The following is a 12637-nucleotide window of genomic DNA, read 5'->3' on the forward strand; positions in this document are numbered from 1 at the left end:
ATGCCTAACCTGCCCACTTCAGACACAATCTATCCCACAAAATTATGGCACGGTTTACATGTGCATCCAGCAATATTGTTTGTTTGATTATGTGCAGAAAATGTCCCGGATGTGGCGTGAAACTAGTCAACCTCTACATAAACCTCCATTGTACAAGTGTCAAGCGGTCTTCTAATGAGAGTCCGGTGGGTGACCATTTTTCAGAAGATAATCTTACATTTTGATCTCAGGATTTCTGTACTCTGCAGTAATATTCAGGACTGACAAAGCTAGAAAGACTTATGAATTCAAATGCATGCACATTTTCAATATACTGGCAGCAGGCTTGAACAGACATGGCGTTTTCATTCCACCTTAAACGTTCACCTTCTCCACCCATAGATATACAGGGATCACAACATCTAGACCTGACTTTTCATATTATTTTCAACTGGCACTGCACCAGGAAATTAATTGTTGCCATTCCCTCCAACGCAGCCCCATATGCCCTCAAAATGCCCTAGCTAAAAAGCTTCCCAGAGGCTTGTCAGGACCCTTGCCCTTAGTCAAACCCCCCCCTTTTCTCCTGATGGTGATGTAACACACTCCCGATATGGTATTTGACAGTTACCGCACTGGGCTCCACAGGTCACATGCCTAACGAACAAACTGGCTGTATAGCCCCTTTTTCAAGCTTCTAGAGGCACAAGCCTGATAGGTTGATTGTGCTACTGGTGATCTTGTAAAGGGAGAGGACTGTGCATACAATAACTAACCAACCCCTATTCATCCCCATCTGCCTTCCAGAGAGCCCAATAACAGAGTGGGCTGGGGCTGTTCCCCCCCCCCCCCCCCCCCCGCCCCCCCCCTGCTTTCCAGTTTCACTTACCCCGGCCCCACTTAACAGTGTACTACTTAGACCTTGAAGATTGCAATGTGTGGGGGAGTTGAACATCCAATACATAACACTCTGAGCAAAACTAAAAATCTGGTGCAGACGGTCACAGCTAACTGGGTATCTGCAGAGGGGCTATGTAAGCTTTAATGCTGTGATGTTTTTGAAATGCTTCATTCCAGCTCTGCTCTGCCTGAGGAAGTGGAGATATTCCACGAAAGCTTGCAACTGTGCAAAATAAATGACTAAGGTAAAGACTTGTTTTCTTCTTTCTTTTCAACCCTTGGCTATCATGGCTCAAGCGAACGAAATTTATCAAATATGTAGATTTTATATAATCTAAATTTACAATGTGTTAGATGTTCAATTCTGGTGGTTTTTATTAAGCTTGTGTGTTTTTTTTGTTTGTGTTTTTTTCTCCAGGCAATCATTTAATCAAATTCTTTGCACCTTGGTGTGGTCACTGCAAGGCACTGGCCCCAACCTGGGAACAGCTTGCTGCTTCATACGAAACCTCTGAAACTGTAAAGATTGGAAAGGTAGGTCCGACGTGTTTTTGGATGGATCCTGCTAGACCACATCCCCTGCCTTACATAAGAAACTGGTGGTCCTTCAGTGCACATGGCCCTGCTTGAATGTTTATTCCACTACCAACAGTATATTTTGGGTTGATGAGACTAGTTTTGGAACAATGTGTAAACTGAAGGTCACATTTGTACTGATTACATGAGTTCCTTTTTGTGTATTACCGCCTTAAGATTGGTCAGAATGATATGGTGGTTGAGCAAGCCCGAACAATTACACTTGTCACAATTGAGTAAAGTAATCCGTCTTCCATATTTTGTGCTCTTATCCCCTTTCCTCCACACCCATGTCAAGACATCCGTGAGAGTGGACTGGGTCGGAGCATGTTGCACAGCTTCATAGATTGGGGAAAAATGTACTGCGGCATATTGCACGAGCCTGCTCCTGGCCCCAACCACTAGACTTTAAGCTGCATGGTTGATGCTGGAGCATCGCACAACAGCTGCACATTTGTCACACTTTTTCGGTTCCTCCTGAATCTATGCCCCTGTAAACCAGGTTCCGACACTCCTTTCTTGCAGCCAGGATTTTTTTCCGTGCACACCCTCCCACCCCACCACTCCTTGCGCATGAAGTTGTTGGGTCTGGTTTACTTCCTCCCTCTGCCGGGCTTTTGATGCTCTTTTTAATGTCAGTGCTCTCTGAATCTGGTTTAAACACTGAGAACATTTTTACACTTTCTGCCAGCACCTTTTGGAGAAGTCATTGGAAGTAAATGGGTGAGTTTCCCTTCGTTGTATTTTTTTTTTTTTTTTTTTTTTTTTTTTTACAAGATCCAGTTAAAGTTGAAAGGCAGTAATGTTGTCTTCATGGGGGTTTGCTAGGAATGCAGCTTGGGTGGGCTAATGCTGGCCACTCGAGCCATGGTGTTGCAGGACAACACAACACTGCACAGCTGAGGGTGCAAAGATCCGGGCACTGGGTTGGGCCTGTACATAAACCTTTGATGATCCACAACAATACGGATTACTGAAGACTGTCTTTTGTTTAGTCACCTGAAAAATCCCCCTATTGGCAACGGAATTATTATTTTTTTTTTTTTACACAAAAATACCTTTTACTACCAACCTTTTTCATTTGGGCACATGACACCTCCCCCCCCCCCCCCCCACACACACACCCTATGGTGTTGCATATACTTTACACAGTTCTTCTCCCCTCCTTAGTCTAATCCTTAATGCTTATAGGTTTGGTCGGACTTTGAAATACTGTACATCCCTGTAAGGTTGGCATATCAACACTATACCAATAGAGGTTCTGGAAAACCCTCTACGCACTTAACCACTTGTAATGTTTCTTTGGTCAATATGATGTAATGTCTACTCGCAACCCACGGTTTGCTCTGTGCTGTCATTCGTTGCAGCCTCGGTGCACGCTAAATTTAGTACCGAGATATGGAGGCAAGTGCAGGTCCTGATAGCTCTGGCGCATTTGGTGCCAGCCATGGAAATGCACACACGCCATCTAGTGGCTGTTATTATTTCAGAATTTAGTCTGTGCTTTAAGTTGAGAAATGTGTCGGAGGAAGCTGGAATCCATAAGGAAGAACGTTACCCAAACAGATGTTTTGTCCTGTCTCCTCGGGTTGGTGGGCACAGGCTTTCCCCTTTTTCTTCACGCTGTGCAGCAAGTCTTTGTGTTCATACATCAGGATGGGTGTGTTCGATAGGTGCAGATCTGGCCCGTACTAGTCAAAACGAGGAAGATGAAATGTTAATATCAAATGAAAGATCTGGAAAACGTAATCATATTTGAGAATGCAGATTAAATCATGTTGAATTTCAAAATGACCGTCCAGAGTCTTAATGAAGGGGGAAGAGTGGTGAGGGAACTAGGATCAATATTGTTGGGTGGCGCTTAAGGGTCATACGAGCAGGGTATATTAGCCCCCTCTGTTTAAGAAGCTAGCCTACAGACTTTCTGATAGGGTAGTGGTAAGCTGGGTAAAAGCTTGGTCAACTATTGTTTACGAAGGCAATGACATTCGTTTGTTTTCGATATTTCATGTATGTAACAAAACAAATATGTTGACACGTTATTGCAGTCAATTATGATATTAGTACCAGTGTCTTTTTCTTTTCTTTATTTTTTTTGTCTTTTCTTAACTTGTAACTTTTTGAACAGGGATTTTTTAATTTAGATGGGTTCAAACTTGATTGGTGGTTGTAGCCTCAATAAAGCCCAGAGAGGGTGAAACACATGATTGCACACAATGTAAACTATTGAACTCGATAAATAAATCTATCATTGTGACATATATACCAATAAGAATGATTGTGTATGATGAAACTAGATTGAATGTAAAACCTTGTGGATGGATCACTTTTTTGCCTCTTCACCCTTGCTATCTTGTTGCAAACACCTCATGAGGGGCCCGCCTACAGGCAGTGATCACCTGCCCCTACTCCTTACCCTCGTTTACGTCTGGAGTACGCTCCGAACTAGCTACAGCATTAATATCGCCGGCCAGGGGTGGCCTGTCAGGATGGAGTGCAGTAAATTGCAAAAACTCCTTGAACATGATCAATCCCATGATACATTTGTGGGGGCTGTGGGGTGTTTGACTGGCATTTTCTCAGTGGAATCCTTTAATCTCACACTGCACTCATGTCTGTCCCGTTTGGCAAACAAGGGTAAAAGGCAACACTGACAAAAGGCAGATATCGGTATAATGAGACCATTGCCCTGGCTAAAAATCTTAAAATGAAGGACTTGTGATCCTTAAAATCGGCCTCCTTCTGCCATCAGAATACATGGTAGTCAAGAAGAAAATTCAAGCCTCCTAGAACACAAGAGTTGCCCAATATAGGCAACAAGCTCTCATTGCAGCTAACCAGGTGATACTTTGCACATTGGCAGGGAACAATCGCTCATACTTTTGGTCCAAGGTGAGGCAAACCACAAATGGCTCTGCTTCTGAGAAGGGTTGTGACATACCAGAGCACATTTGGCTGACCTACCTTCAGAACAAATTTGCTTGTCCCGCAATATGGGCCAGAGGGAAAGGGGGGTGTGTCCTTGGGACGAGGAGGATCTATGGTGGGCTACAGGGAGGGCAAAGGGATCTGCTTCTCCGGATCCCGGTGGTATCCGGCCAATGCTCTTCAAACGGGACCCAGAGCTATGGGTGGGACCTTTGCTGACTCTTTACATGAGTATCTACCAGGTGGGCAACACCCCCAACACTTGGAAACAATAGATCATTATACCAATCTACAAACAGGGTGACGTGGCTGATCCGAAAAACTTCAGACCAATTGCCCTCTTAGACGCCTCCAGCAAAATCTTTGCTTCCCTTTTGCTCTGAGATTTCTCCCAACAGATAAAGGATCTAAAACTTCTTTCTAAACATCAGGTGGGGTTCCGATCTGGTATGGGGACCTCCCTTAATGGCACTATAATTTTGCATCCATCGGCAGCAGTGAAAAAAAGGGGGTGGTGGGTCTTGTTTACATGGCCTCCACAGGTATGTCATAAGGCATGGCTTCGATACAGTAAGTCAGGAGACCCTGTGGAGTAAACTCCTACAGTGGAAAGTACCGCTCAAAATGGTTCAGATTGTGGCGTTGATGCACAGCGACTCATCCTTAAGTGTTAGGCTGACTAGCGAGGGGGGCAACCTTGGCACCGCACCTCATGATTTGTGGGGCTTACACAGGGCTGGGTGGTTGCTCCCACCCCCCTTTAACCTTTGTCTTGGACATTGTCGCCCTGTGGGAGTCTAACTACAAATTCCATAAAAATGGGAATAGTAACATTAAACTGGCTGGCTTTTGCAGATTACATTTTTGACAATTTTTGATTGGTCTCCATAGGAAATTGTCCCGGTTTCTTAATTATGCTGTCCAAAATAACTTGAGAATTGACCGGCAAAAATCTCCACCAACAAACGGCCAAAAGCTTTCATGTGGAAGGTGGGAGACCAATCTCTAGAAAGGGTGTCATCCATGAGATATTTAGGATTTAATCTCTCAAAACAACATGTTAAGGGGCCCTTGAATACTCTTTTTCAGAGGGTGATTCTCAACTCTACTGATTAAAATGAAGCAAATATTTTCACTACTATGCCACTATTCCTTGGTACCCCTGATTTAAGTTCTATCTTCAGGGCGTTGAACCTGTAGTCCTTTACGTCTTGTCCCCTTTGAAAGGGGGGTGTTGCATAACACACTACAGGGGTTGTTGGAAAAAACTCTGGGCCTGAACAACTCAGTGCCCAACACAGTCGTTAGAGGCGAGTTGGGACTCAGTCTCTGGCAGCAAGAGCTTTGTGGAGGAAGTTGGCAGAATATGCCAAAATGCTAAACCCTCAGAATAATGTCAGTCTTTGGGTGAAATGTCCTCCCTTCAATCGGCCTCCGAATAAGCCACTTACTGAGCCAGTAAGTCTGTGTGAGATTCTGTGTCAAATCGGGTCCTCCCCAGAGGAGCAGCAGGTTGCTCTTTGGGTGGCAAAGTGAAAATTGTTCATAGCGTATTGGGCAGAAACCTTGGAGCTACTGGGGAACTTGTCCCTTTACGGGGAATATGCAAAATTCAGAAGGAAGCTATCTGAGCTTCTGATGTACGTGTTTCCCCTGTCCAAAGATTCGGAGTGTGTATTTGCGCTTCTGGCTGAATCAATTTTCTACTTTGAAGGAGGTCCAAGTGGGACAAGTCAATAATTGATACTGACTGTAGGTTGCGCAAGGCCAATTTAGTGGAAACGCTCAACAAGTCTTGTTCAGCGTTTGCGGAACCGAGGCTACGTTACCTGGGTTCAGTGCTACTGTCTGAGATGTTTTGGGTTAGGCTCATGTGGGGGCAACATGAAACTAATTTTGGCGCTGTACGTTTTCTTGTGTGTTTTTCTTAGGGAAATTAGCTGAATTCTTAACTGATCTTCATTGCTTGTATTTTAGATCAAATGTTATTAATTAGGAATGCTTTTGTTCTGTTTTCTCTGTATTGTAAGATTTGATGACCTTTTCTTTTTTGTTCTTTGACTTGTACATCGTTTTGTGAAAAGCTTATCTTTGTAGGGTAAACACACTTGAAAAGTTTTATTAAAAAAAGAAACTAGATTGAATGTGGATCCATTTTTGATGACTAGTAACTAAGAATTTGAAAATCTGAGTTTAGCAACTTTTACGGTCTTGGGAAGAGCGCACACGACATGTTGTAAACGGTATTCCCAATTGATGTGGTTTGTGTAGCAGCACCAAGTCTTCCCTTCCACGTGCTAGATTCTAATTTCCCCAAGTAAAGTCATTTATGGGTGGTGCAAGCTTTTAATGTTTAATCCGGAGTGTTAAAACACAGAGTAGCCCATCTCCTTAACAGCGTTGTCCTTGTCTTAATCCAATGGGACACAGTCAACAAGGAGGAACCCCCTCCTTTACAAAAAACACAAACTTTTTAATTATACATTCCTGCGCCCTACCCCTTGGTGTATGTTCTTTCACCATGATCGTCCCCATCAGCACACCTTGGGTGAGGAAAGGCGAGCCCGAGCGGTATTCAAAGGTTGGAACGTACGAAACTGACCCCTGACCTACAACTGGCATCACCCACTGAAGAGGGTGGCCTCAGTGGGTGGTTTCCTTACCTGTCTCACGCCAGGATACAATCTTCTGTCCCACCTCTCCACTTATTTACTTCTATAAGCGTTCCCCGGATTCCCCCTACTGAAATATTAACATACCCTATACATGCCTATAAATATACCTGTAAATATTTACAAACAATTGACATGACTGCTGCATTCCACCACCCCTTTTCAGTACCTTTTGTTATCAATGGCGGTGGTTGCCCCGTGATATATTGGCGGTTTCCCCCCTCAGTCGTCTTTTATGGGGTGGCCCTGTCCATCATGTGGGGGCAACCCTTCTGACCGCACTGCACGAATCGGCCATTAGGGCGGGCCCCTTCCTCTCTTGTGGCTATTTATTATCTTTCTTGGCCCTCTGCCCTGGGGGCCGCCCACGATCACCACCATGGACCTTCACAATTATATTTTCTTCAGGTGGTGTCCACGGTTTCTTGAGAATGCAGCAGTCTTCTACCAACGCTCTGTGGTGCCATTTGAGACCTTGTGCCCCGCACACTCATCATGAGCATCGAGTGACTGGGTGAGCTGCTCACCTTGTGGAGCCCCGGCTGGATCTCCCTACTTCACCTGGGCTGCTCGATGTGGCAGCTCGGGACTTAGGCCCCCCTCCTGGACTTTGCTCTCTCTCCTTTTCACCCTGGTTTTCTCAACCTGGCAGCTTGGTACTAATACTTCACGGCTCCTTCACATCTCGGGCCACCTGTTGTATGTGCGCACAGGCAGGACTTGTCTTCTGGGGTGCTGATGGGTCGCCGGTCTGCCCCCACTGAGTGGCTCTCCACTCGACCTGTACTGCCACCCTCCCCCCCCCCCCCCCCCACACGCAGTTCAGACTGTAAACACTGGGCCTGTAGTTTGGACTGGTAACCTCCATCTTGGACCTGTGGGTAGATGGGCTGCTCTGGGCACACGCTGTGGCCCCATGGTACGGGCACCAGGTTGCCCCAAACATGGCCCTGGCCCCTACTTGGTGTTCCTTACTGGTTTCTTTCCTAATGTTTTTTCTTTTTCTTAATTTTGATCTGTTTCTCCCCTGCCCAGCCCATTCGTAGGGCAGGGGAGTTCTTTTTTTTTTTTTCTTGTGTGCTCTGCTTATTTTTTTTTTTTTTCCTTTCCTTTTTGTTCCATCCAACCCCATGGTGGCCTGGATGCACCCGTCCAGATAAGTCAAGTACAAAAAAAATACTACCAACCCTACGTAATTGTCTAGAAATATACCGGGGTGTTGGAAAAAAATATATATATGTGTCTTTACTTCAGATTTAATTTTCCCTTGTGGGACAATTATATAACCCTGCTTAGCCGGTCGATAGGGAGGGATCATTGGAGTCATAGACCAAAACAACCGGGGGAGCCACAGGTTGCAGACTCTTTGGGACAAGGGGTACAGTTATTTAACATAGTCACTCAGTTCCATCGTTTCTACAGCTGCCACTTCCCAATTCATGGCTGTGGCATTCATCTAGTGATTGGGGGCTGTTGCATGCAGTCCAGAGTGTACAAACTGGTGAGGGGGGCATTAAGGTAGGCGCTGATGTGCCTCTACACAAGCATTCATTGTTTTTTGTGTCTTTGCAAGAAATGCTTCCTTTTTCAGTACCGATTGACAATCGTGACTAGCTACACTTCATTTCGAATCTCCCCCCCCCACCTTCTATCTGCTATACTATTGCTCTTCATTTAGTTATGTGCTACTTGCACTAATAAGTGCCAAGAGTGTACTGGCTAGAATGTTAGCAAACCTTCCATAAAATCTAACTAGAGTAAAAACATCAGTTAGAAAAAGTGCAAAGGTATAATGGCTTTCCGAAAAGAAAGCTCTGCACTGCACCACTGGGAGCAGTGCATTTCACAGTTAAGTAGTTTGTACCGAAGAGAGACATACCCAGGTCGCAAAGAGTTGTCTGAATTGCTGATGGACACTTATGCGATTACAACTCTCTGTGGATTCTTTTTGTCCCCTGGAATCCTAATTAAAAGGCATATTTGGTTTTCCAAAGAATTAGCCCTGATGAGTAAAATTTGCAACCACATCTTGTTTTAATTTTTACATAAATGATCAACCATGTGTGCCACACTCATTGTGTAAATTGCTTGATTTATTTCTAGGTTGACTGTACCCAACACTATGAACTCTGCACTGGAAATCAAGTGCGGGGTTATCCAACTCTGCTCTGGTTTAAGAATGGAGAGAAGGTAAGCTGATGTAGATGTGAAGAGATTTAACAAACCATGTACTATTAGTTCTTGGTTAAAGTAGCAGTAATCCATGTTAAACATTTTGAATGCTTACTGTTGGGAGGGATTTTTCGAACTAGGCCTGCAAGACGGTTCTGAGAGGCCAACGTAGGTGATCAGCAAGGGCTTTACAAACGTGGTCTTACCAAACCCTCAAGGTATTGAGCAGTAAAGCAGACTTGTAAGATCAGGGGTTAACACTTGAGAGGGTCAAGTAGTTCCATATAGTATAAAACACAATTGGGCCTTAACACACACACACACACACACACGTACAAATAAAACCTAAGGTACTGTACACTACAGCACACCACTATATAGTAGCAATCTCAAAGGGAGAGTTTGAGGGGATTGGGTCCTCTGACGTAGTCCATATCTATGACCGTAATCACCACAGCTGTGCTGCTTCGGCTGTTAAGGTAGATTTCTAGAATCTTGCCTGGTGGAGAGATTTTAGGAGGCCACACTAGTTCTGATCAGGACAACCAGCCCCCACCGTCCCCTGGTGGGAACTGGTTCCATTCAGGCACTCTGGCAGACAAAGGGCTTAATAAAACCATTCAACTGAGACGGTACAAGACTCCACTCTTAGTATTAGGTTGTACTACCTGAGTTCATGTTAGCGTAGATGGAGCAGCCAGGCTTATTTTAGCAGGGAGAGAGGGCTGTAGGATCAGTACAAGTGAAATTCAAATACAAATGGTCCAAAGAAACACAAACACTATGTATTGTACAAATAAATGGTTTATTTAAATGCAAGTAGGCTCGGATAAATCTTGGGGGAAATGAGTAATATCACATTATAGAAAAACACAACACTATGCTCGAAGGTACAGACCAAAGCATATAACCTAATTTGGAACACCTGCCAGTAGTTCTAGGGAAGTCAAAACCAAAAGCCATTTAGAGTACTTTCAGTAATAGCAGGGTAGTAGACCCTATCGGTTGTACTGTGACACTCTGCACAAAATCATAGTAAGTCAAGTGGACAATAAACCTTTCAGAATAGTGCAACACTTATCCTACGAACAGTACAGTAAATCACCTATAACTCATTCAGGATAAGTTATTCTAGGGGTTGGACCTTGTGGTGTAATATTCATTTATTGGAAAAATTGGTGTGGGATAAATGTGGATAGTAGAAGTGCTTGTGTAAGACTATTGGTTTGTAGTATTCACTGGGTTGGACAACTGCACACGTGAAGATGGAGACTAACCCTCGGAATCCCTATTATTGATGATTAGGTACGTATACACTTCCACGGTTGCGCACTTGTCCCTACAAAGATTCTTAGACTCAATAATCTATATTTGCAATTTATTAATTGCGCTCAACTGTTTCAGTGTTTTGCCGACATGTGTTTCGACCTACTGATCATTTTCAAGGCTTCACTATATACAGTCATTTCACATTATCAAGTATTACAAATTTAAATGTCATACAGTAATAAAACAGTAATGAAATACAAGTTATGAATTCTTCCATATTACCATTCCATATCCAAATTTCATCATTTCAGAGGTTGAGCAAGATTTTGCAAAATGGAAACCAATCAAAATAAATTTAAAATGATAAAGGAAAAGGGGAGGGGGTGTTATAGAGCTCCATTAGTCTTTTAATGTTACTTATTCTGTTATTCAGTTAATTATTATAATTGTAGTTGATAAGTTAGATGCAATTCATCTTGTGACGATTCATGCAATCAGTAGGGATTAATGCAAGACTCCTATTCACTGAGTGAATGATAATTCGTAATAGATATTCTAAATACATAAAGAACACTCCTATTCATCAAATGGTCAGATCAGTGAAAGCGCTTCAGCCATGCATATGTTGCACAAGCACCACAGTTTGCGCCTCATAATGATTGCCAATTATTTCATGTGTGCAACCATTAATTGATAGAGTAGAGTTGGCTAAGGTATGTCCCACATTGTTAGTGCTAGCGATACGTCGGTGTATTTTATTAATATAAAATGTCTCAAACTTAACTCGCCAATTATGTCTATATCATCTCTTGTCCTAAAAGAGAATATATGGCCTTAAATGTCAGAAATCAATTAAAATTGAACCATATGATTAGTTGAGATCTAAATCTGTTCCATCATGGTATAATGCATTAGAGTTATCACCCATTGTTAGTCGTGTGAAGTAATGAGCAGGAAACTTGAAACAAAAAAATTATCCAGATGAATTCTATCAGCACTGAATATGAACAGATTGGCCCAAATATAACGCACATAACGTTCGTTGGAAATACAGCGTTTGCCCAGAAGCTGCAGAAGTCTCTTTTCACTGTTTACCATCACGTTATGTTTAAAAGGCTGGGCATAAGCGTGGCGGAGAATGCAGTGAGTGTTTGGTGGACGGGGTTCCACGTACCCAGGCACTCTGTGGAAATGTTACAGGAGCTAAACTTGTATAGTTAATATGAATGTTTTGATCCGCTATGGAATTAAATGATGGTTGTGCAAGATCACTTTTCTCTTTCTTTTACATCTGTTCTTTCCTCTTTTTATTATCTCTACTGTTTGGTATGTGAAAAGTTTTATGACATGTATTCCTTTTTTATATTATGTGTGAACTGTTTAAATTGATTTTATCTGTAATGTATTTGTACAATTTTTACAAGAGCACATTTTTTTATCAAATTTTACAATAATAAAAAAAGCTGCTTTGTAGTGCCCCCTCTGCTTTGCTGCATCTTCTTTTGGGGCTTCTGGTTTTTCCACCAACCTCTCAATCTCTTCATTGGGATTTTCACAAGTGCTCCCTGGGGTTGTTTGAAGCGGATTCCGCACCTGTGGGGGTAAACAACTTTCCTCCCTTAAAGCAGATGGCCCATTAATTCCTTTGGAACTTTACCCCTCTCTCATTGTGAATGTATGCTTATATGTTTCCCATGTCCATTTATGTTTGTGTGCTTATAATATGTGGGCCTACATCTAGGCAGTGGGGTGAGGAGAGTACACTTAAACATTTCCTCTATTTGTAATATAGCATGTATTTTTAATACTGTGTATTAGGTTGGTCAAAAATGACCTTACCAGCCCTGTTCCTCCATTTATCCCTCCCCCTCAAAAGGCTGCAATAGAGGCGATGGAAGATTCCCCCCTCCCCCGCGTGTCACTATGGCAGCGGTCCTCGGGTTGTTTTGATAATTCTTTCGATCACTAGGCGCTTCACTGTGCACCTACCCATCAAAGGAAACGACTATTTTTATAAAATAAAAACACTTCGCACTGGTGTAAGGATCCAGTTGCTAATGGTGCTAAACTCTGCGTGTTGGGCAGGCTTGGACAGTAACTGTCCCACCATGGCTCAGACTAATGCTATAGGATTGTTTAGA

The 12637-nt window shown here is 43.2% G+C and overlaps 1 protein-coding gene across 1 annotated transcript in view; it reads left to right on the top strand.

Annotated features, from left to right (window-relative positions):
• Positions 1-12637, top strand: part of TXNDC5 (thioredoxin domain containing 5) — a 141644-nt gene that overhangs the window by 83808 nt on the left and 45199 nt on the right. The window contains exons 5-6 of the mRNA XM_069613492.1: positions 1298-1413; positions 9159-9245. Coding sequence (XP_069469593.1) covers positions 1298-1413; positions 9159-9245 — 203 coding nt within the window. The remainder of the gene's footprint in view (positions 1-1297; positions 1414-9158; positions 9246-12637) is intronic.

Source organism: Ambystoma mexicanum, chromosome 5p (assembly GCF_040938575.1).
Source record: "Ambystoma mexicanum isolate Mex_15411 chromosome 5p, UKY_AmexF1_1, whole genome shotgun sequence".
NCBI lineage: Eukaryota > Metazoa > Chordata > Amphibia > Caudata > Ambystomatidae > Ambystoma > Ambystoma mexicanum.